Raw genomic sequence first — 23,387 nt, forward strand, 5'->3', positions numbered from 1 at the left:
AATACAAAAATACAAAAATACAAAAATACAAAAATACAAAAATACAAAAATACAAAAATACAAAAATACAAAAATACAAAAATACAAAATACAAAAATACAAAAATACAAAAATACAAAAATACAAAAATACAAAAATACAAAAATACAAAAATACAAAAATACAAAAATACAAAAATACAAAATACAAAATACAAAAATACAAAAATACAAAAATACAAAAATACAAAAATACAAAAATACAAAAATACAAAATACAAAAATACAAAAATACAAAAATACAAAAATACAAAAATACAAAAATACAAAAATACAAAAATACAAAAATACAAAAATACAAAAATACAAAAATACAAAATACAAAATACAAAAATACAAAAATACAAAAATACAAAATACAAAAATACAAAATACAAAAATACAAAAATAAAAATACAAAAATACAAAAATACAAAAATACAAAAATACAAAAATACAAAATACAAAATACAAAAATACAAAAATACAAAAATACAAAATACAAAAATACAAAAATACAAAAATACAAAAATACAAAAATACAAAAATACAAACAAAAATACAAAAATACAAAAATACAAAAATACAAAAATACAAAAATACAAAAATACAAAAATACAAAAATACAAAAATACAAAAATACAAAAATACAAAAATACAAAAATACAAAAATACAAAAATACAAAAATACAAAAATACAAAATACAAAAATACAAAATACAAAAATACAAAAATACAAAAATACAAAAATACAAAAATAAAAATACAAAATACAAAAATACAAAAATACAAAAATACAAAAATACAAAAATACAAAAATACAAAAATACAAAAATACAAAAATACAAAATACAAAAATACAAAAATACAAAAATACAAAAATACAAAAATACAAAATACAAAAATACAAAAATACAAAAATACAAAAATACAAAAATACAAAAATACAAAAATACAAAAATACAAAATACAAAAATACAAAAATACAAAAATACAAAATACAAAAATACAAAAATACAAAAATACAAAAATACAAAAATACAAAAATACAAAAATACAAAAATACAAAAATACAAAAATACAAAAATACAAAAATACAAAAATACAAAAATACAAAAATACAAAAATACAAAAATACAAAAATACAAAAATACAAAAATACAAAAATACAAAATACAAAAATACAAAAATACAAAAATACAAAATACAAAAATACAAAAATACAAAAATACAAAAATACAAAAATACAAAAATACAAAATACAAAAATACAAAAATACAAAAATACAAAAATACAAAAATACAAAATACAAAAATACAAAAATACAAAAATACAAAAATACAAAAATACAAAAATACAAAAATACAAAAATACAAAAATACAAAAATACAAAAATACAAAAATACAAAAATACAAAAATACAAAAATACAAAAATACAAAAATACAAAAATACAAAATACAAAAATACAAAAATACAAAAATACAAAAATACAAAAATACAAAAATACAAAAATACAAAAATACAAAAATACAAAAATACAAAAATACAAAAATACAAAAATACAAAAATACAAAAATACAAAAATACAAAAATACAAAAATACAAAAATACAAAAATAAAAATACAAAAATACAAAAATACAAAATACAAAATACAAAAATACAAAAATACAAAAATACAAAAATACAAAAATACAAAAATACAAAAATACAAAAATACAAAAATACAAAAATACAAAAATACAAAAATACAAAAATACAAAAATACAAAAATACAAAAATACAAAAATACAAAAATACAAAAATACAAAAATACAAAAATACAAAAATACAAAATACAAAAATACAAAAATACAAAAATACAAAATACAAAAATACAAAAATACAAAAATACAAAAATACAAAAATACAAAAATACAAAAATACAAAATACAAAAATACAAAAATACAAAAATACAAAAATACAAAAATACAAAAATACAAAAATACAAAAATACAAAAATACAAAAATACAAAAATACAAAAATACAAAAATACAAAAATACAAAAATACAAAAATACAAAAATACAAAAATACAAAAATACAAAAACAGCCATTCCCCACGAAAACAGCATGGTTCAAAAAAAAAAGTTCTCCGATCGGGCTGAAATTTTTTCTGGGAGTTCCTTGGCCAAAATAATTAGACCCGTATTTTTTCGTTTGGCCATTAGGTAAACTACGCCGTGTTAGGGTGGTCCGAAAAATGGCAATTTTCGTCGATTTTCTCAAAAACCACTTTTTTCAAAAATCGTATCTCCGCGCCATTTCATCCGATTTTAGCTGTTTTAGACGCTGTTTTAGACGCATTTAGCTGTTTTAGATTTTAGCTGTTTTAGACGCAAAAGAAGGGTGGTTAGTTTGGCTATTTAAGAAAAATAGTAAGAAGTTTTAAAAATCTAGCTTTACATATGAAAAGGTCGTATGAAAACTTAAAATGCTGTTTTGAAGGTCTCGGAACCAAAAAGCTTATGGCTGAAAATATTTTTATCGGATTCCTTGGAAAATTCCACATAACATATCAAAAAATGGTGAAGTTATGTTTTCGATACTCTGAGTAACGATTTTTTGAAAATAAAAACTGAGTTTTTCGACGCGCCACGTGCAAAAATGGGAAAATGACGAAAACGGGAAAAATCGTCTTTTTCACTAAAACTGCGATAACTTGAAAATTTCAGCGATGACCTATACATGTTAGGGTACCAAAAGTTGCGTATTTCAATTACGAAAATTTTGAACATAAAAAACTTATTAAAGTTTAGTTAACTATCAAAGTGTTTAAAATGTCACCTAACTCAACGGTGACACAATTCAAGCCTAGCGCTTGTGTCTCTCGCATGATTTATAGCCGGCAAACAGATTTTCATTGGCTTTGGCTAGGATGATGAAATTCCACAAAATCCCCTGCTCCCACGGAGTCCTAGCTCCCCGCAAACCTAAACTAAACCCGAAGGCCTGTCGGCATTCCAAAGCGGTCGGAGGTGTCTCGGCGTGCCCAGATTAGAGCGGATTTGAATAATAACCAATCCTTGCGTCGTCGACGTCGTTAGTTTGCAGGATTTGACTGTGGTAGGTGGGGTTTGCAACGAATTCCTTTGGGGAAAAGTATGCCCAACACTTCTCCAAAAACAGACCTGCAGGTGGGAGACGAAGTCGGGGGATCTTTTAATACACTGTGTTCAGGACAGAACAGACAAGACCAGCTGTGCAGAAAGGTTGTCGTTCGTCACGAGAGAGTCGTTCATCATTGCACGTGTGTGCCGGTATGTGCGTTGTGAATTGTGAGGGTGTGATTCGCTGAACTGAGGATGAAGAATTTATCCCTGAACTTTGTCTGCTCGCAACTATTCGGATGCTGCGAATAACACTGGCGAGGAAATGTTATTAGAAGACAAAACATTTCAAAATTAAGATTAAAAGAAAACCTTGTTGTCCCAGGAAATTTTATACAGCATTATTCTGAATGCAGTTTTCTGACTGGTTATCTGAAAAATATAAGATATCGCTCTGGATTGCATAAATCGCAGCAACAAATTTTGTGAACGGATCACATTTCAAAAACACAACAGGAGAGTATGGATACGTGGACATACCGTGTTTTAGGAAGTAGTTGCAATGTTCATATTTCAGATAAATCGCTTAACTAATTACGAAATTACCTTATGCCAATGATAGTTTCACTGAAAATTTCAACAAGATAATTGTTCACTATGTAGATCAAGAACATCAAACTACGAACCCGTTTCCATACACCAACAAAACCTCTAAGAAGACTAGAGTCCTAAGAAGACACGAGACGAGAAACTCTGATTTATGAGTGGGAAAATTTGCTTGTCACACTACGTCCCCGGACTTCCGGACAAACTCTCTCACCGAGGGACTTGTCTCATGAAGCTCATCCTTGCCAAGATCCCCGGTGCTCGAAGATGATGCTGACGATGATGTAGCGAGTTGCTTTCCTTAAAGGTATCCCAGCTGAGAGTGGGGAGAGCGATAATTTTATGACTTTACGGTTTAATTTATCATAAACTTTCAATTATTTGTCACCTTGGCACCCTCCTCCCTTAGTCATCCCAAGGTGGGAGGGAAATTTGCTCCTGGTGAGTCGAGGCTGATAATGGCTGCCAAGTGACTTGTCGAACCTGGGTGCCTGAGCTCAGTTTCACCAGCAGGGGAGAGACTTTGAAATATTGAAATTGCTTCCAGTCATTCAAAGTGTCGTGGAAATTTATGACGAAAGGGTTGGTCGGTTTTTGCGGAGTGATTGGAAGATTGATTGTCGTGGGCGGTGGCAGCGGTGATGAAGAATCGAATGTCGGAAAAAGTTCTTCATCAATAGGTGATGTCTATTAGATTTTTGTGTCGGAGGGAATTTCAATTAGCTGCTGGAGACTTTGAGTTGATGAAAAAGATTGATTGCTTGATGGATTCATTTAAAGAATTTTAAATGTTAATATGAATGTTCTCCAGAATCAACAAAGAAGAGAAATTGATTGGTTTAAGAAATAGTTCCTTCAAAAAGATACATGTTGATATGTTGTATCTCTCACCTACGTTTTCCCAGCACAAACTTGTAGCAAATCGATACAGAATATCATTAGAAATTCATTATTCCTCTCCACAAACCCCACATGGCCAACATCCTTTTCCTCAAAAAACCACTCGAAATCAAGCATTCCAGGCTCGTTCCCAGGCCATCATTGTGTGCGAGAATGACAACGCTCACGTGTGGCTTCTGTGGTTTAATGTGTGAATGTGCGTGAGTGTGTGTGCGTGTATGTCATCTTGGGAAATGAATTCCGTTACAAGGAGGAAGGAGTGTGTGCTGAATTTCCCAAATATTTTGGGTAAAACCACCGTCACCACAACAGCAACAGCATTAGGCAAACGAGCAGCAACCGGTATTAGAATTTGTGTGAGTGTGGGTTTTGGTATGTGTGTGTTTGTGTGCTAATCGTTACAATCAAAACACACTCCTGGGATGAGTGACACGAGCAACAAAAGTGAATGCTGTAATCATTTGTGAGATATTGCAATTCAAATTTTGTTTTAAATAAATCACGATTCATGAAGATTTTTTATCTAGAACATAACTTCTCAAAATGTGACATTTTGTACTGTGCTTATATTTGCCTTGATTCCAGTAAGCACTTTGCAAACACTGGAAACCATAACAGTTTCACTATCTGTATCGCCATGATCATAATCGTCATGTGGAATCCCACTAGCATAACAACTACTGTTTCCAGGTTCGACAGCTATACGTAGTTGTGGTTGAAACTCACAGTGAAAATTACTCAAATATTTAGTTGGTATTTCGAATTTAGTATCAAAAACAATAAATTAATATTTATAAATTTTCAGTGGCGCTGATTAATTATAATAAAAACTTACACTTATTTTGAATAAAAATTTGAATGTATGAAATATTGATACAAATCTTTTTTCAACAGTGTCTCACCTAAAACCAACAACCAAAATTCAAAGTAATGCTCATCCCTTCAGCGACATTAGCACAAATATTCAATTAAAATTATTTCTTGACACCACCCACATTCATCCGCAAGCAGCAGCAGCGTATAGTTGGGAAATTGTGGGGACGGTTTTCTGAGTGTGTGTTTTCAAGAGCAGGGTTGTTTTTTCTAAAACTATCAACAATTTGATTTTTGGCTGATCAGAAAAAAATGCATATCGATATTATTTACTACACAATATTGAACACAATCAAAATCAAAGTCAAAATCAAAATCAAAATCAAAATCAAAATCAAAATCAAAATCAAAATCAAAATCAAAATCAAAATCAAAATCAAAATCAAAATCAAAATCAAAATCAAAATCAAAATCAAAATCAAAATCAAAATCAAAATCAAAATCAAAATCAAAATCAAAATCAAAATCAAAATCAAAATCAAAATCAAAATCAAAATCAAAATCAAAATCAAAATCAAAATCAAAATCAAAATCAAAATCAAAATCAAAATCAAAATCAAAATCAAAATCAAAATCAAAATCAAAATCAAAATCAAAATCAAGTCCAAGTCCAAGTCCAAGTCCAAGTCCAAGTCCAAGTCCAAGTCCAAGTCCAAGTCCAAGTCCAAGTCCAAGTCCAAGTCCAAGTCCAAGTCCAAGTCCAAGTCCAAGTCCAAGTCCAAGTCCAAGTCCAAGTCCAAGTCCAAGTCCAAGTCCAAGTCCAAGTCCAAGTCCAAGTCCAAGTCCAAGTCCAAGTCCAAGTCCAAGTCCAAGTCCAAGTCCAAGTCCAAGTCCAAGTCCAAGTCCAAGTCCAAGTCCAAGTCCAAGTCCAAGTCCAAGTCCAAGTCCAAGTCCAAGTCCAAGTCCAAGTCCAAGTCCAAGTCCAAGTCCAAGTCCAAGTCCAAGTCCAAGTCCAAGTCCAAGTCCAAGTCCAAGTCCAAGTCCAAGTCCAAGTCCAAGTCCAAGTCCAAGTCCAAGTCCAAGTCCAAGTCCAAGTCCAAGTCCAAGTCCAAGTCCAAGTCCAAGTCCAAGTCCAAGTCCAAGTCCAAGTCCAAGTCCAAGTCCAAGTCCAAGTCCAAGTCCAAGTCCAAGTCCAAGTCCAAGTCCAAGTCCAAGTCCAAGTCCAAGTCCAAGTCCAAGTCCAAGTCCAAGTCCAAGTCCAAGTCCAAGTTCGTTTTGTTAAAAATAAATAAATAAATAAATAAACGATGGTAAAAATTCATAATTTGCAATAATATTAGAACAACCCCATAACAAAATTGCCTCTGAAATCTGTCGACTATTCAGCGCGATTGAAAATAAACAGCAACTGGATCGGAATGCGCTCGAAGACATAACGCAACGAAACAGGATCTCCCGGGAACGTCTTCCCCTTGCACCTTCCAAGAAAACCCTTTCAACAAATACCTCCCATGTATAGAACAATCCCGGGTTATGTTGAATTCCTCCGCAGACAGTGAAGAATCCTTTTTTTTTGTTTCGTGTCAGCCAGCCGTGACGTGACGATGATATCCCGGATAAGAATTTCACAGATTGTCAGGAACATAAAATTCAAAGTGCAAACATAATCGACTCCTTGTACGTCTTCTTCGGGTTTGGTTTTGCTTCAAAATTTAACGCGTTCCGATTTCAACTTAGCACTTACCTACATGCTCTAAAATGGGAAGGTATTATGGCAGCCATGGGGAAAATCTACTTCTAATGTTAGTGGAAGAGTAACAATGTGCTTTTAAGGTTAGGCTGCCAGCTGAGCTGTGCTTCTTTCAATTTAAAGCGGTTAATATGTTAGTTGTATAATTTATATAATAAAAATTAGAAAACTTTAAAAATTGATAACTACGAAAATGTTTCAAAAAGGTGTGAATTTGACACAAACCTAAAAAACGTTCCACGATTTTCGATGCTGCAAACCCACCGTGTACTCCAACGATAGAATATAATTTTAGACTAAAATGATCCACTCCTTCCCGGCATCCACTAGCTAATGTGAAGCTGACGTGGAAAACGGCTACGATGGTGATTAATAAAGGCAAGATGGTGGAAGCTTCGAAATTAAGGCATTAGGATCATGCGAGATAAGCCAGCTCGTTGCTGCCGTGGGGAAGAAGAACGACGGTTCAGGAAGTGATGAAGCTCAACGATGTTGCTGAGCTATATTAAATCCTTCCTTAAGAAGGTTCGAGGTTGAGAGATTTGACATTGAAAGTCATGAAAGATGACTTAACTTGAATGTTGCATGATATTTACCATTTTTAAAGGGACACGAAACTTGTGTTTCAGAAAAAATATGTGATTTTAAGCTCTCAAAATTGAAATCTGTGGTTCGACCTACTTCTGAAAACTCACAAATGTTTTATTCATGTTGTTCAAACCAAACACTCACCTCCCCTCACCACATCTCACACCAAACCCAACTGCTAAATTTAATATTAGCTAACCGCTGAAACCCAAAGACCCCAACCTTGATACCGGGAACCGTCTAACGCACGTGGTTCCTCAACAAAAAAAAAAAAAAAAAACATCAACCCACACATTTAAGCCCGAAGCGACACGTGGAAAATCTTGGTGGGAAACTTTTTCTTTTCTCTACAGCTATAGCTTTCCCATCAGTCGGAAAGATCACAAGGAAAACGCGGCTTCCGAAGGATCTGTGATGTGCCATCATGGAGAACAAGTTTTTTTTTACTTTTCCCTACCCGAAAGCACAACCAGTCATGCGGAGTACGTTTTGATGATTCGAAACTTCTGGGTTTTGAGGGGTTGTTTAGAAACTGTGATGGTTTTACAATTTTTTTTAACTATTTGAAAAACAACTTGATCTTTTTAATTTTTCGACCACATACATTGACAAGGATTTAAAAAATATAAAAAAAACAATTTAATTTTTAAGTGTAAAATTCCTAGCAACAAAGATGAAATTTGATCATTAGTTTAATTTTTTTAAATCGTCATGAGCGTTCTTTCAAATCAACTTGAAAAGCGCGGTCTAATCGATACTAGCATGAGCATGAGCATGAGCATGAGAGATCACCCATGGTTGCCCCTCCGTTGCTGAACAGAACCGTAATATCCTTTCAGCACTACTGATTATATGCTTCGACGATCTAGTGGTGTTTCCCTTATCAACAGCATGTATGAATGCGCTGAAAAGATAAAACACCATGATTGCTAAAGCTAGATCAGTTGCGAATAGGTAACAGTCATTGGCCACCAACGGCGCCCGCCATGTCAGTTTGTAGATCTCGATTTTAAGGGACGGGAATGTTAGTTAGCGCAGGTTGCTACTAGGGCAGCTGATTTACTCTGTGCTTACACCCCACAAGCGCCAGGAACCTAAAAATTTGTTAGTAGGATAGGGTGTTTGGTCAGGATTCATCATAGAAGATGATGATGCGACCCAAAATCATAGTGTTTGTTGAAAGGTATTATGTTTTATTCTCAAGGCAAGCAATCGGATGCTGCGGATGAGACATTTCCCGTTTATCGGCTGTTAACTTTTAATTGAAATGGATTTATCTTAGACAGCCGGCTGTGGAAAGATAGAACCAAAATTATTTGTAATTAAATGATGAAGTATTTAACAGTCTGACTTTTTAATTGAGATGTTTTTACGAGTTTTACATGATTCATGTTTAGTGGGGTACTGATTAACGAAGCGAACGACGAGTTACGATGTTTATCGAGCTGAAATGGTATGATAAGGTTTTGTTGTTATTGCACACCGACGACGAACGCGAAAAAACTCTGCGACCCGACCGAAAGGCATCGCAAATCAGACTGGCTCAATTGTCATCGATGACAACCAGAGCCAGCCGCACCTTTACACACATACACGCACGCGAAAAAAAAAACGAAAAACACACCGACAACGAACGCGAAAAAAACACGACTCGACGGAAAGGCATCGCAAATCACACTGAGGAAATGGAGAGAAAGAAAATAACATAAAAAATAAAACCTAATCACATAAAACCTACTCACATAAAACCTACTCACATAAAACCAATCACCCCATGCACACAAAGAGCGACACAAAAGAGACGAAAATTATCACGAAAAAACAGGACTGCGCGTCCTAAGAAACACTGCACTTTTGATAGCATTCAGGGGCGCCGACTAGTCCAAAATGTTGGGGGGGCACGGTTGTTTTTCGAAATCGATTGGTAAGAGTGGCGATTAGATGTTACTGTTTCTTGTTTGTCACGAATATTAATAACTTTATTACGATGTGATACGATTTTTTTTTCATCCGGAATATTTTTTTCTAAGAAAAAAGATAATTTATTAAAACGTAATTGAGAATGTTAATTGGGGGGAATTTTTTTATATTTTTTAAGGTGAATTCCTTCTCTTTGTCATATTCTCACTTATTTTCTAGAAGTAACAGTCAATAATAAAAATAATCAGATATTTAGAAATTCAACAATAAAAATATTCTAAAAATAAAAACAAAAGTAAAAAGCAGAAATTTAGAACTTCAGAAGTTTAAAAATACAAATACAGATAAAAAAACATCCATTTTTCAAATCTGCAATTCAGAAAAAACAGATACACAAAATTCAAAATTTCAAAATTAAAAAATATTAATAGTATAAAAAAATTCTAGGGTTAAAAAACTTGTGGCTTGGAAATGTTAAGAAATCAAAAGCAAAAATTCAGAAATTTAAACAATCAGAAATTTAAAAATAACTATAAAATTCAATATTGAAAAAAATCGAAAATTAAAGAATTTAAAAATTTAAGAATTTAAGAATTTAAGAACTTAAGAATTTAAGAATTTAAGAATTTAAGAATTTAAGAATTTAAGAATTTAAGAATTTAAGAATTTAAGAATTTAAGAATTTAAGAATTTAAGAATTTAAGAATTTAAGAATTTAAGAATTTAAGAATTTAAGAATTTAAGAATTTAAGAATTTAAGAATTTAAGAATTTAAGAATTTAAGAATTTAAGAATTTAAGAATTTAAGAATTTAAGAATTTAAGAATTTAAGAATTTAAGAATTTAAGAATTTAAGAATTTAAGAATTTAAGAATTTAAGAATTTAAGAATTTAAGAATTTAAGAATTTAAGAATTTAAGAATTTAAGAATTTAAGAATTTAAGAATTTAAGAATTTAAGAATTTAAGAATTTAAGAATTTAAGAATTTAAGAATTTAAGAATTTAAGAATTTAAGAATTTAAGAATTTAAGAATTTAAGAATTTAAGAATTTAAGAATTTAAGAATTTAAGAATTTAAGAATTTAAGAATTTAAGAATTTAAGAATTTAAGAATTTAAGAATTTAAGAATTTAAGAATTTAAGAATTTAAGAATTTAAGAATTTAAGAATTTAAGAATTTAAGAATTTAAGAATTTAAGAATTTAAGAATTTAAGAATTTAAGAATTTAAGAATTTAAGAATTTAAGAATTTAAGAATTTAAGAATTTAAGAATTTAAGAATTTAAGAATTTAAGAATTTAAGAATTTAAGAATTTAAGAATTTAAGAATTTAAGAATTTAAGAATTTAAGAATTTAAGAATTTAAGAATTTAAGAATTTAAGAATTTAAGAATTTAGAATTTAAGAATTTAAGAATTTAAGAATTTAAGAATTTAAGAATTTAAGAATTTAAGAATTTAAGAATTTAAGAATTTAAGAATTTAAGAATTTAAGAATTTAAGAATTTAAGAATTTAAGAATTTAAGAATTTAAGAATTTAAGAATTTAAGAATTTAAGAATTTAAGAATTTAAGAATTTAAGAATTTAAGAATTTAAGAATTTAAGAATTTAAGAATTTAAGAATTTAAGAATTTAAGAATTTAAGAATTTAAGAATTTAAGAATTTAAGAATTTAAGAATTTAAGAATTTAAGAATTTAAGAATTTAAGAATTTAAGAATTTAAGAATTTAAGAATTTAAGAATTTAAGAATTTAAGAATTTAAGAATTTAAGAATTTAAGAATTTAAGAATTTAAGAATTTAAGAATTTAAGAATTTAAGAATTTAAGAATTTAAGAATTTAAGAATTTAAGAATTTAAGAATTTAAGAATTTAAGAATTTAAGAATTTAAGAATTTAAGAATTTAAGAATTTAAGAATTTAAGAATTTAAGAATTTAAGAATTTAAGAATTTAAGAATTTAAGAATTTAAGAATTTAAGAATTTAAGAATTTAAGAATTTAAGAATTTAAGAATTTAAGAATTTAAGAATTTAAGAATTTAAGAATTTAAGAATTTAAGAATTTAAGAATTTAAGAATTTAAGAATTTAAGAATTTAAGAATTTAAGAATTAAGAATTTAAGAATTTAAGAATTTAAGAATTTAAGAATTTAAGAATTTAAGAATTTAAGAATTTAAGAATTTAAGAATTTAAGAATTTAAGAATTTAAGAATTTAAGAATTTAAGAATTTAAGAATTTAAGAATTTAAGAATTTAAGAATTTAAGAATTTAAGAATTTAAGAATTTAAGAATTTAAGAATTTAAGAATTTAAGAATTTAAGAATTTAAGAATTTAAGAATTTAAGAATTTAAGAATTTAAGAATTTAAGAATTTAAGAATTTAAGAATTTAAGAATTTAAGAATTTAAGAATTTAAGAATTTAAGAATTTAAGAATTTAAGAATTTAAGAATTTAAGAATTTAAGAATTTAAGAATTTAAGAATTTAAGAATTTAAGAATTTAAGAATTTAAGAATTTAAGAATTTAAGAATTTAAGAATTTAAGAATTTAAGAATTTAAGAATTTAAGAATTTAAGAATTTAAGAATTTAAGAATTTAAGAATTTAAGAATTTAAGAATTTAAGAATTTAAGAATTTAAGAATTTAAGAATTTAAGAATTTAAGAATTTAAGAATTTAAGAATTTAAGAATTTAAGAATTTAAGAATTTAAGAATTTAAGAATTTAAGAATTTAAGAATTTAAGAATTTAAGAATTTAAGAATTTAAGAATTTAAGAATTTAAGAATTTAAGAATTTAAGAATTTAAGAATTTAAGAATTTAAGAATAGATCGGAAGAGCGTCGTATCAGAATTTAAGAATTTAAGAATTTAAGAATTTAAGAATTTAAGAATTTAAGAATTTACGAATTAAGAATTTAAGAATTTAAGAATTTAAGAATTTAAGAATTTAAGAATTTAAGAATTTAAGAATTTAAGAATTTAAGAATTTAAGAATTTAAGAATTTAAGAATTTAAGAATTTAAGAATTTAAGAATTTAAGAATTTAAGAATTTAAGAATTTAAGAATTTAAGAATTTAAGAATTTAAGAATTTAAGAATTAAGAATTTAAGAATTTAAGAATTTAAGAATTTAAGAATTTAAGAATTTAAGAATTTAAGAATTTAAGAATTTAAGAATTTAAGAATTTAAGAATTTAAGAATTTAAGAATTTAAGAATTTAAGAATTTAAGAATTTAAGAATTTAAGAATTTAAGAATTTAAGAATTTAAGAATTTAAGAATTTAAGAATTTAAGAATTTAAGAATTTAAGAATTTAAGAATTTAAGAATTTAAGAATTTAAGAATTTAAGAATTTAAGAATTTAAGAATTTAAGAATTTAAGAATTTAAGAATTTAAGAATTTAAGAATTTAAGAATTTAAGAATTTAAGAATTTAAGAATTTAAGAATTTAAATTTAAGAATTTAAGAATTTAAGAATTTAAGAATTTAAGAATTTAAGAATTTAAGAATTTAAGAATTTAAGAATTTAAGAATTTAAGAATTTAAGAATTTAAGAATTTAAGAATTTAAGAATTTAAGAATTTAAGAATTTAAGAATTTAAGAATTTAAGAATTTAAGAATTTAAGAATTTAAGAATTTAAGAATTTAAGAATTTAAGAATTTAAGAATTTAAGAATTTAAGAATTTAAGAATTTAAGAATTTAAGAATTTAAGAATTTAAGAATTTAAGAATTTAAGAATTTAAGAATTTAAGAATTTAAGAATTTAAGAATTTAAGAATTTAAGAATTTAAGAATTTAAGAATTTAAGAATTTAAGAATTTAAGAATTTAAGAATTTAAGAATTTAAGAATTTAAGAATTTAAGAATTTAAGAATTTAAGAATTTAAGAATTTAAGAATTTAAGAATTTAAGAATTTAAGAATTTAAGAATTTAAGAATTTAAGAATTTAAGAATTTAAGAATTTAAGAATTTAAGAATTTAAGAATTTAAGAATTTAAGAATTTAAGAATTTAAGAATTTAAGAATTTAAGAATTTAAGAATTTAAGAATTTAAGAATTTAAGAATTTAAGAATTTAAGAATTTAAGAATTTAAGAATTTAAGAATTTAAGAATTTAAGAATTTAAGAATTTAAGAATTTAAGAATTTAAGAATTTAAGAATTAAAGAATTTAAGAATTTAAGAATTAAAGAATTAAAGAATTTAAGAATTTAAGAATTAAAGAATTTAAGAATTTAAGAATTTAAGAATTTCAGAATTTCAGAATTTAAGAATTTAAAAATTTAAGAATTTAAGAATTTAAGAATTTAAGAATTTAAGAATTTAAGAATTTAAGAATTTAAGAATTTAAGAATTTAAGAATTTAAGAATTTAAGAATTTAAGAATTTAAGAATTTAAGAATTTAAGAATTTAAGAATTTAAGAATTTAAGAATTTAAGAATTTAAGAATTTAAGAATTTAAGAATTTAAGAATTTAAGAATTTAAGAATTTAAGAATTTAAGAATTTAAGAATTTAAGAATTTAAGAATTTAAGAATTTAAGAATTTAAGAATTTAAGAATTTAAGAATTTAAGAATTTAAGAATTTAAGAATTTAAGAATTTAAGAATTTAAGAATTTAAGAATTAAGAATTTAAGAATTTAAGAATTTAAGAATTTAAGAATTTAAGAATTTAAGAATTTAAGAATTTAAGAATTTAAGAATTTAAGAATTTAAGAATTTAAGAATTTAAGAATTTAAGAATTTAAGAATTTAAGAATTTAAGAATTTAAGAATTTAAGAATTTAAGAATTTAAGAATTTAAGAATTTAAGAATTTAAGAATTAAGAATTTAAGAATTTAAGAATTTAAGAATTTAAGAATTTAAGAATTTAAGAATTTAAGAATTTAAGAATTTAAGAATTTAAGAATTTAAGAATTTAAGAATTTAAGAATTTAAGAATTTAAGAATTTAAGAATTTAAGAATTTAAGAATTTAAGAATTTAAGAATTTAAGAATTTAAGAATTTAAGAATTTAAGAATTTAAGAATTTAAGAATTTAAGAATTTAAGAATTTAAGAATTTAAGAATTTAAGAATTTAAGAATTTAAGAATTTAAGAATTTAAGAATTTAAGAATTTAAGAATTTAAGAATTTAAGAATTTAAGAATTTAAGAATTTAAGAATTTAAGAATTTAAGAATTTAAGAATTTAAGAATTTAAGAATTTAAGAATTTAAGAATTTAAGAATTTAAGAATTTAAGAATTTAAGAATTTAAGAATTTAAGAATTTAAGAATTTAAGAATTTAAGAATTTAAGAATTTAAGAATTTAAGAATTTAAGAATTTAAGAATTTAAGAATTTAAGAATTTAAGAATTTAAGAATTTAAGAATTTAAGAATTTAAGAATTTAAGAATTTAAGAATTTAAGAATTTAAGAATTTAAGAATTTAAGAATTTAAGAATTTAAGAATTTAAGAATTTAAGAATTTAAGAATTTAAGAATTTAAGAATTTAAGAATTTAAGAATTTAAGAATTTAAGAATTTAAGAATTTAAGAATTTAAGAATTTAAGAATTTAAGAATTTAAGAATTTAAGAATTTCAAAATTTCAGAATTTCAGAATTTAAGAATTTCAGAATTTCAGAATTTCAGAATTTCAGAATTTCAGAATTTCAGAATTTTAGAATTTCAGAATTTTAGAATTTTAGAATTTTAGAATTTCAGTATTTAATAATTGAGGAATTTAAGAATTTAAGAATTTTAGATTTTAGAATACGACCAAACACGTTTAAAATGGATTCCCAATACTCAATAATGCTGATTTCCTGAAAATGTTCTATTTTTAGTATTATTCTCTACTCCCTGATTTTTTGGCATATTTTTTGAGGGTGCAGTTAAAATTTCTACAGCCTTTTTTTTAAATCGATCATAAATTGCAGAAGGCAAAACGCTTGTTTTTTTTAAGATAATAATGATTATAATGTGGAATTGGCTCAGATTAGGTTTTAATTTGTTGGTTTCTCAGTAAAGTGGTGCGCTAGTTTTCAAAAAAATACTTTTTTTGAAACAATTGTATTTTTCGGCTAAAATTGGTATAGAACGGTCAACAAATGTATTTGAAATCTTTTCAAATCCTTTCTAAAATTACCCAAAAAATTATCGAATTTATCAGCATTTTTGTAAATGTAAAGCAGTCAACAAATGATTATTTTGAAAAGTGTTTCAGTTTATGTTCGCTAAATCCTGATCTACAATGGCAAATCGCAGAATGTTGCGTTTGAAAACTTGATGATTGTTTTCGCAAGAGTTTGCGTAAGTTTGATTGTAGATGAAGTGCTATTGGAAAAGTACATTGGTTTTGTTTTTGGAACAACGTGCACAGATAGAATTCTTATGAGCAAACCCGTAAAATCTGTGTTGACGACATCTCTCAAATCATTCACCGATGCCTCTGTGCTCTTGTACTAAGCATACTGATTTTCTTAGAGAGCACAGTGGTATAGATAAAACGTTGTCGATTTAAAAAAATGCATCTACATCCAGAAAATTGTAAACGTTTTTGTTCAAAAAATTTCGGCGATTTCGAAAACAACAAATGTTTCTGAACTAGGGGAACAGCATCTAATTCCAGCGTGCCTCTAATGTTGGCAGGTCAGAACTTTGACATTCAATTAAAGCTAATTAAAAGCGTTTTCAACTGAACTCGAGTGATAAATAGCTCAATAAGAAGTGAGCAAGCAAGTTTCTATCAAAAGTTTTGCAAAATTAGTTGTTTAAATAGTGAAAATCAGCAAATTGGATGGAGTTAGGAGCGAGTGCTTAACCTGCCAAACATACGAGAATTTCCCCTATTTTACGGATTCGCTTACAAGAGTTCAATCCGTGTGTACAAACAATGTTCCATTTAAATTTTAGATATTATTTTTTAATTATTTCCTTTTTTTATATTTGATATAAGAATATTTTTCTTCCAAAATTTCTGGGGGGGCACAATGTATGGGCTGCCCCCCCCAGCCAAATTTTAGGGGGGGCAAAAAGTACCGTGCCCCCACAGAGTCGGCGCCCCTGATGGCATTATTCAATTATTATGCCCAATCATCCCATGCACACAAATAGCAACACAAAAGAGACGAAAATTATCACGAAAAAACAGGACTGCGCGTCCAACGAAGCACCACACTTCTCAAAGCGCGGTCTAATCGATACTAGATTTAAAAATTAACATTGCTTTTCCAGGATTGAAATCGCGTTTTGGGAATCTAAGACAAAAAGTGAAGAATTTAAAGCTGAACAAAATGGCGGACTAGACTCAATTAAGCCTAAAAAAGTTCATACGGCAAAATACAATCACGACGAAATGAAAGTATTTGAATCATTAGCGTGAAATTTTGTTCTCAACATTGCATTTGACTTTTAAATGAAAATAACCTAAAAAAATGTTTTTCAAAACCACTTGTTTTTTGATTTTACGATGAAAATTTGTTCGACAACGTGAGCTTTTGAAAAAAATTAGTTTTGTAACAGTTGTAGCGAGTAAAGAGGTAAATAATCAAGTACAGTGTTTTTTAAATATTCTAACACACATTTTTCCGCAATTAAAAAAAACTCTTTGTATATTGAAGCAAATCGATTGCCAACTGAAGAGCAGTGTTTTGCAAATTTATAAGTAAATGTAGGATTTTCCTCTTTAACTTTTACATTGACCTTTTTTCACCATCACTAAAAAACTCTCTTTTAAAAAAATTTCCATCTCAAAAAATAAATTTTCATTTATTTCATTATTTTTATCTTTTTAATTAAAATTTTAGGTATTTTTTCAGCTTTTTGAAAAAAAAAATTAACTGTTAAGTAAACTTTTTGTTATAGAATTTTCATTTTAACTTGAACAATCATTTAGGGAAAAAAATATTTTTTTGCTCTATACAGAAGATTTTGTTGTATATGGTTTAATTGTACAACAAGATTGATTTTTTTTACTGGAATAAGGCTGTTGCAAATATTTATCAAGTTTATGTCACCCCCCTCCAAAGTTGGTCTGAAAATCAGGGGGCAAAAAAAAACTTCAAAATTTCCATGAAAATAGAAGTGTAATCAATTGAAAACAATCTAAAATGCATTTTAAAACACTTTTTTCATTAAAATGTTGAAACCATGGATCGTAATTTAAATATTTATACTTTTTTATTTTATTGCTACCCCCTGGTCAGAGTCGAGGGACATAAACTTCAAAAAATATTTGCAACGGCCTAAGCTGGAAATAGTTCAACCCTCGTAAAACCTACTTTTGCAACATTTTTTATTTTTAAAACTGCTGCTTCTTCACAATAATTGGACAAAGAACCATGTTCAATATGGAGAATCTATCAATTTCAACCATTGGTTTTTGAAAATTTTGACGTTTAGATCTTTTTCAAGGAAACAGTTTTAGCAAATGATATCTTGCATTTTTCGTGAGTCTTTTTGTAACATCTTAGGCTATTTCCTCAAAAATGAACGAAAAAAATCGTGAAATCAACTTACAATTTAACTTTTAAGCTTACAAAATAAAAAACCTAATAGAAATGGCGTGTATTTTTCTTTCAGTGTATTTTTAAGCCCGTCCAATTTCTTACATGTTTGTCTTTGGTTACTTTTTGATACGATGCAATGGCTTTGAGATATGTACAGTAATTTTTGAATTACAAAATACAAATATATGTAAATAATATTGGGTAATTCTCTACCAACTCACACGAAATCGGGAAAAGTTGCCCCGACCCCTCTTCGATTTGCGTGAAACTTTGTCCTATAGGGTAACTTTTGTCCCTGATCACGAATCCGAGGTCCGTTTTTTGCTATCTCGTGACGGAGGGCGGTACGACCCCTTCCATTTTTGAACATGCGAAAAAACAGGTGTTTTTCAATAATTTGCAGCCTGAAACGGTGATGAGATAGAAATTTGGTGTCAAAGGGACTTTTATGTAAAATTAGACGCCCGATTTGATGGCGTACTCAGAATTCCGAAAAAATGTATTTTTCATCGAAAAAAACACTAAAAAAGTTTTAAAAATTCTCCCATTTTCCGTTACTCGACTGTAAAAATTTTTGGAACATGTCATTTTATGGGAAATTTAATGTTCTTTTTAAATCTACATTGACCCAGAAGGGTCATTTTTTCATTTAGAACAAAATTTTTCATTTTAAAATTGCGGGTTTTTTCTAACTTTGCAGGGTTATTTTTTAGAGTGTAACAATGTTCTACAATGTTGTAGAGCAGACACCCAATTTTGCCAACGCAGTTTAATGGGACGTCATGCGTGGTCGGCTCCTAATCGCTATCTCGCGTCCTCTCATTGCAGTTTTTGGAGAGATTGAAAGACTCAGCGGTGAGAGCGCATAGCCGAAGGAAAGAGGAGGAGTGATAGAGAGAGAATGACATCGCTAGGAATCACGAGACCCAAGAAGAGATCTCACAAGCTACAGTGACGGCCGCTATAGATGAATCCAGTTTGAAATGGCCGCTAGGTGGCCAATGGTGTTAGAAATGACAGCTTCCATGTATTTGAATATGGGAGCTCAGGAAAACTCAATTTTAAGCAATAAAATGATTATTTATGATAAAAGTATTGATTGATTAGGTGCACAAAATGTGTCTAGAATATTATTAAAATGAAAACTGCTCAAAAAATTTGCAATCGAAATAAGTACACCATTCGATTCAGCAGGATTTTTGGGCACCAAAAATATATAGTTTTCATATGTTAAGTATTTTATTTTAAAAGATAATTAACAAAAAGTTTGAAAATCGAGACATTTAGTATGGGAGCTGTCAAATCTCTCACCATCAAAAAGCAGCGTTGAGCTTTCGCTGGATTTGTCTATAGTCTCGGATATTTTTGGTGCAGAGATAATCTATTGATAGCTTTTCTATCACTCATTTGCAAGAAGGACTCCTTCTTAAAACTGTTTTCACGTCGAAATAAACTAACTTCATCGGACAAAAATACTGTATGGATTCAAATTGCGGAAATAAATTGCAAAAAACTTAAGAATTACTCATTTAAATGATAATTTCTAATGGGTTTACGCTACGTAACCTATTCCCATCCCCCTCAATAAAATCAAGGCAACACTCTTCATACCCGGGCACCGTCGGCGTGGCACACGTGTGACTGTCACTTGGAGGCCGTGTTGCCACCGCCGCCGGTAGAAGGTCGACACCGTGCATACATTAATGACAAATTTTACGCCTCTTGGCGCACTTCTTCAGACTGTGAAACTCTTCAGGGGATATCACTCTCTCACTCGGTGTAGCACCTCGTCACGCCACCAAGCAAGGAGTTGGGGCGTGGAAGTACCTCCCCTCCCTCCTTTTAGACGGTGACACGTTTATTAGGGCACTTTTGGGGTTGCGCATCGTGAGGCTTTAATTGTAATCAAGTTATGCTGCTGTTTGAGAGTTGGCGTGTCTCGTGTGTCTGTGTGGGTGGAAAAGTTGCTTCAAATTATGTGTCACATTTGGCAGAATTTTACCGGCGTCAATTTCGTGAGGGCAAACGTGCGAGAGATGAATGTGAAAAGTTTCGGTGCCGGGGCTCTCAAATTAAAGTTGAGTGTTTTGATGATTTTATTTTATGATATATGGGGATTATCATCATTATGTTGCAGAGACGGAAAAGTTAGAAATTTAGTGTTTTGCTGAGTTTTGAGAATGTGATAACTAATCTTTTATTTTTTTTTGCATGATTTGAAATAACTGTTCAAAGACATTCTTTCAAGGTCCTAAGGAGTGATTTGGATCGCTGAAATCGAATCTGATGTCTATTTCATTCAAATTGACATCTCAAAGTATGCGTGTTATTGATTGCTTTACGAAATAAAGTTTTGGTAATAACCCATAATAAGCCAAATACCGTTGTTTGAAGTTATTGACGTTAATCTCAGATACCTAAAGCCGAGTAGAAATCTTGTTAAAGAATACGTTAAGAGCCGTGTGGATTCCTTCCTATTGTATGAATATTTCTTCAAATAGATTTAACAAAATCATTGTTCGATTATCACCATTTCGTCGTTGTCGTGCTAACTTGTCGTACGTGTTTTTCTGGCCAAATTGAGTTAAGAACGCTATTTTATGCAGCTCACAATGCCTCACCTTCTGACCTTCACAGATATCCAAAATTCGATATTAATCCTGAGATATTCAATGAAATCCGAAAAAAACTTCGTGCATTTTTGTCACTTTACGTATGAAAGTAGTTTCAATCTTGTCAGAGCGAGTTGTGGCGCTATAACCATGGCAAATAGTGTCCAGGGCATTCGTGGAAATACAATGTCCCATCCCAGAGGGTCCCGGAGTACCAAACCTTCTTAGCATGGTGCTCCCAACGAATACAACCAAATCTCGGAGCGTATGGTGGTGTGTCCCCACGCTTCTTCCTCCCCTGTCGATTCAGAGTTGTGTTGTTGTTCGAACACTCAGTGCTCAAACTCAACCCAATTACGAATCATCTCTGCGATACGGCTTTACGCAGTAGGCCTGGCCGCTTTAACGCTTGTGATGTTTCAATGCATTCTAATGCAATGGCGCACTACAAATGCTAATAAATGTCAAGAAGAGTGCTAGGCGTCATCTAACCTAAGGCACTCTCCAGGATCCCTTCGAAAGATTGGCTGCGCTAGGGTCTGATTAGATTAGATTAGAAAGTAGTTTCAATCTTGTGATTCCCTGACAATTGAAGTAAGTGCGACATCTGACCAAAGGGATTTCAGGTCAAAACGCGTTTGACGCACGTACCAGTTAGACTACCGTAAACATTCGTAATCAGAACTCGCGACTCCAGCAACCAACTTCAAACAAACTTCGGGACAATGCAATGTTGTTTGTTATTGTTTACATTGCGAGCTTTCGTTTTTGTTTATTCAAGGTCAAACACTAAAACGCGTTTTTCTCGGAACGCGGGTGCGACAAGATAGCACGACGACGTCGTTTTATTCCCCCCTCGGATGAAACCTCAACGGCATCTCGTCCATCGGCTTCAGGATCATCTCCGCCTTCAGCTGCACCCTGTAGTCCGGCCGGTCCAGCTCCACCCTGCACCACCTCACCACCTTCGAGATGGTCGCCTTCAGCTCGTACATGGCAAACTTCTGCCCGATACAGTTCCTGCCGCCGGCGCTGAACGGAACGTACGCGTACGGGTTCAACTTCTCGGCACCGCGTTCCGCTTCGAAGCGTTCCGGCACGAACCGTTCCGGATCGGGGAAGTAGTCCGGATTGTGGTGCATGTTGTAGATCCCAATCGATATGTTGGTGTTCGGGGGGACCGTGAGTCCGGCTAGCGTGACTTGTTTCGAGGTGTTGCGGGAGATGAACGGAACAGGGGGGAACATCCGGAGGGACTCCTTGATGACCAGTTCCAGGTACTTCAGGTCGTTGAGACTGCTAAGGGTTGTGGGGGTGTCCTTGGCATCACCAAACACTGAGCGAACTTCTTCGTAGACCTTTTGCTGAATGTCCGGGTGCTTTGCCAGGGAGAAGAGGATGAAGGTGATGGCGGATGCCGTGGTGTCGTGTCCGGCAAACATGAACGTATCCACTTCTTCACGGACTTCCTCGTTGGTGAGTGGCTTGCCGTCGATTTTGGCTTGTAGCAAAATGTCCAGCAAGGCTTGTTTGGACTTGAGTCCTACATCAGAGTCCTCTTTACTATTTGTTACCTTTGTTGAACCAGCTTCTTGAAGAGCTTGTCGTTTCTTCTCGATGATACCAAGCGTGAACTCGTGGATCGTCTTCAAATGCTTCTTATACGGTTCATACGAACATGTCAATTGGAAGATCCACTTTGTATTGTAAAGTATGTCAAACATCCTCCGGAACACGATCGCGGCGATGTCCTCAACGGCCACCGTGTAACATGACTGCTTGGTCTGTGCTTCCGACGTGATTCCCATGGCCGTTTCCACAATCACATCCAAGGTGCACAACTTCACCAACGGAAAGATCTTCACCGACTTCCCCTCAAAACTCAAAAACTTCCTCGCCAAGATCGTACTCTTCGCGTCAAAAACCTGAGCAAAGTTCTCCAAGATCTTGAAGTGAAACGCTGACGTCAGCGCCTTCCTGTGCGTGAACCACTTATTGCCACAGCTTATCAGCAGTCCCGTCCCGAGCCACTCCACCAGCATATCATAGTCGTCACTCTTGCAGTTGAACTCCGCTCCGGTCATAATCTGCTCGATGTGTTTGGCGTCGGTGAAGAACAGCCAAAACTGGCTCATGACGTCCATCTTGAAAACGCGACCGTACGCGCGCTCCAAGTCCTGCATGTACTGGAAGATCTCCGTCGAGCTCTTCGTCACCAGCTGGTGAACATTTCCCAGCAGGGGCAGCGCGGGCGGTCCCGGAACGGACACGAAAGGTTGCTGCAGCCGGGATCGTTGCTGCCAGATGTACGCGACGGCGATGATCAGCGCCGTAAACAGAATCAACGCGAGCATGTTGTGCTGCGGCGTTGGACCAAAATAAACTGAAGCAGGTGCTGGACAAAGACGTCGCTATACGACGGTTATCAGCTCAGCTGGTTTAGTCTTATCGGAGGCAGGCATAAGCCTCTGTTGGTAGCTTGGTCAAAGTTTAAATTTCTTTTATAAAATTTGCTTCATCGCCAAAAAATAAAGTAGAAATCTCCAGTAACTTCAAACCAACAAGCTGTTCTTCCTCAACAT

The 23,387-nt window shown here is 30.5% G+C and overlaps 1 protein-coding gene across 1 annotated transcript; it reads right to left on the minus strand.

Moving 5' to 3' along the window:
• Positions 1-21,602: 21,602 nt before the first annotated feature.
• Positions 21,603-23,183, minus strand: LOC6048005 (probable cytochrome P450 4d14). The gene has a single exon (XM_001864938.2). The coding sequence runs from the start codon at positions 23,157-23,159 to the stop codon at positions 21,651-21,653; it is 1,509 nt and encodes a 502-aa protein (XP_001864973.2). The 5' UTR covers positions 23,160-23,183; the 3' UTR covers positions 21,603-21,650.
• Between the last annotated feature and the right edge of the window lie 204 nt (positions 23,184-23,387).

Source organism: Culex quinquefasciatus, chromosome 2, assembly GCF_015732765.1.
Source record: "Culex quinquefasciatus strain JHB chromosome 2, VPISU_Cqui_1.0_pri_paternal, whole genome shotgun sequence".
In the NCBI taxonomy this organism is placed as follows: Eukaryota; Metazoa; Arthropoda; class Insecta; order Diptera; family Culicidae; genus Culex; species Culex quinquefasciatus.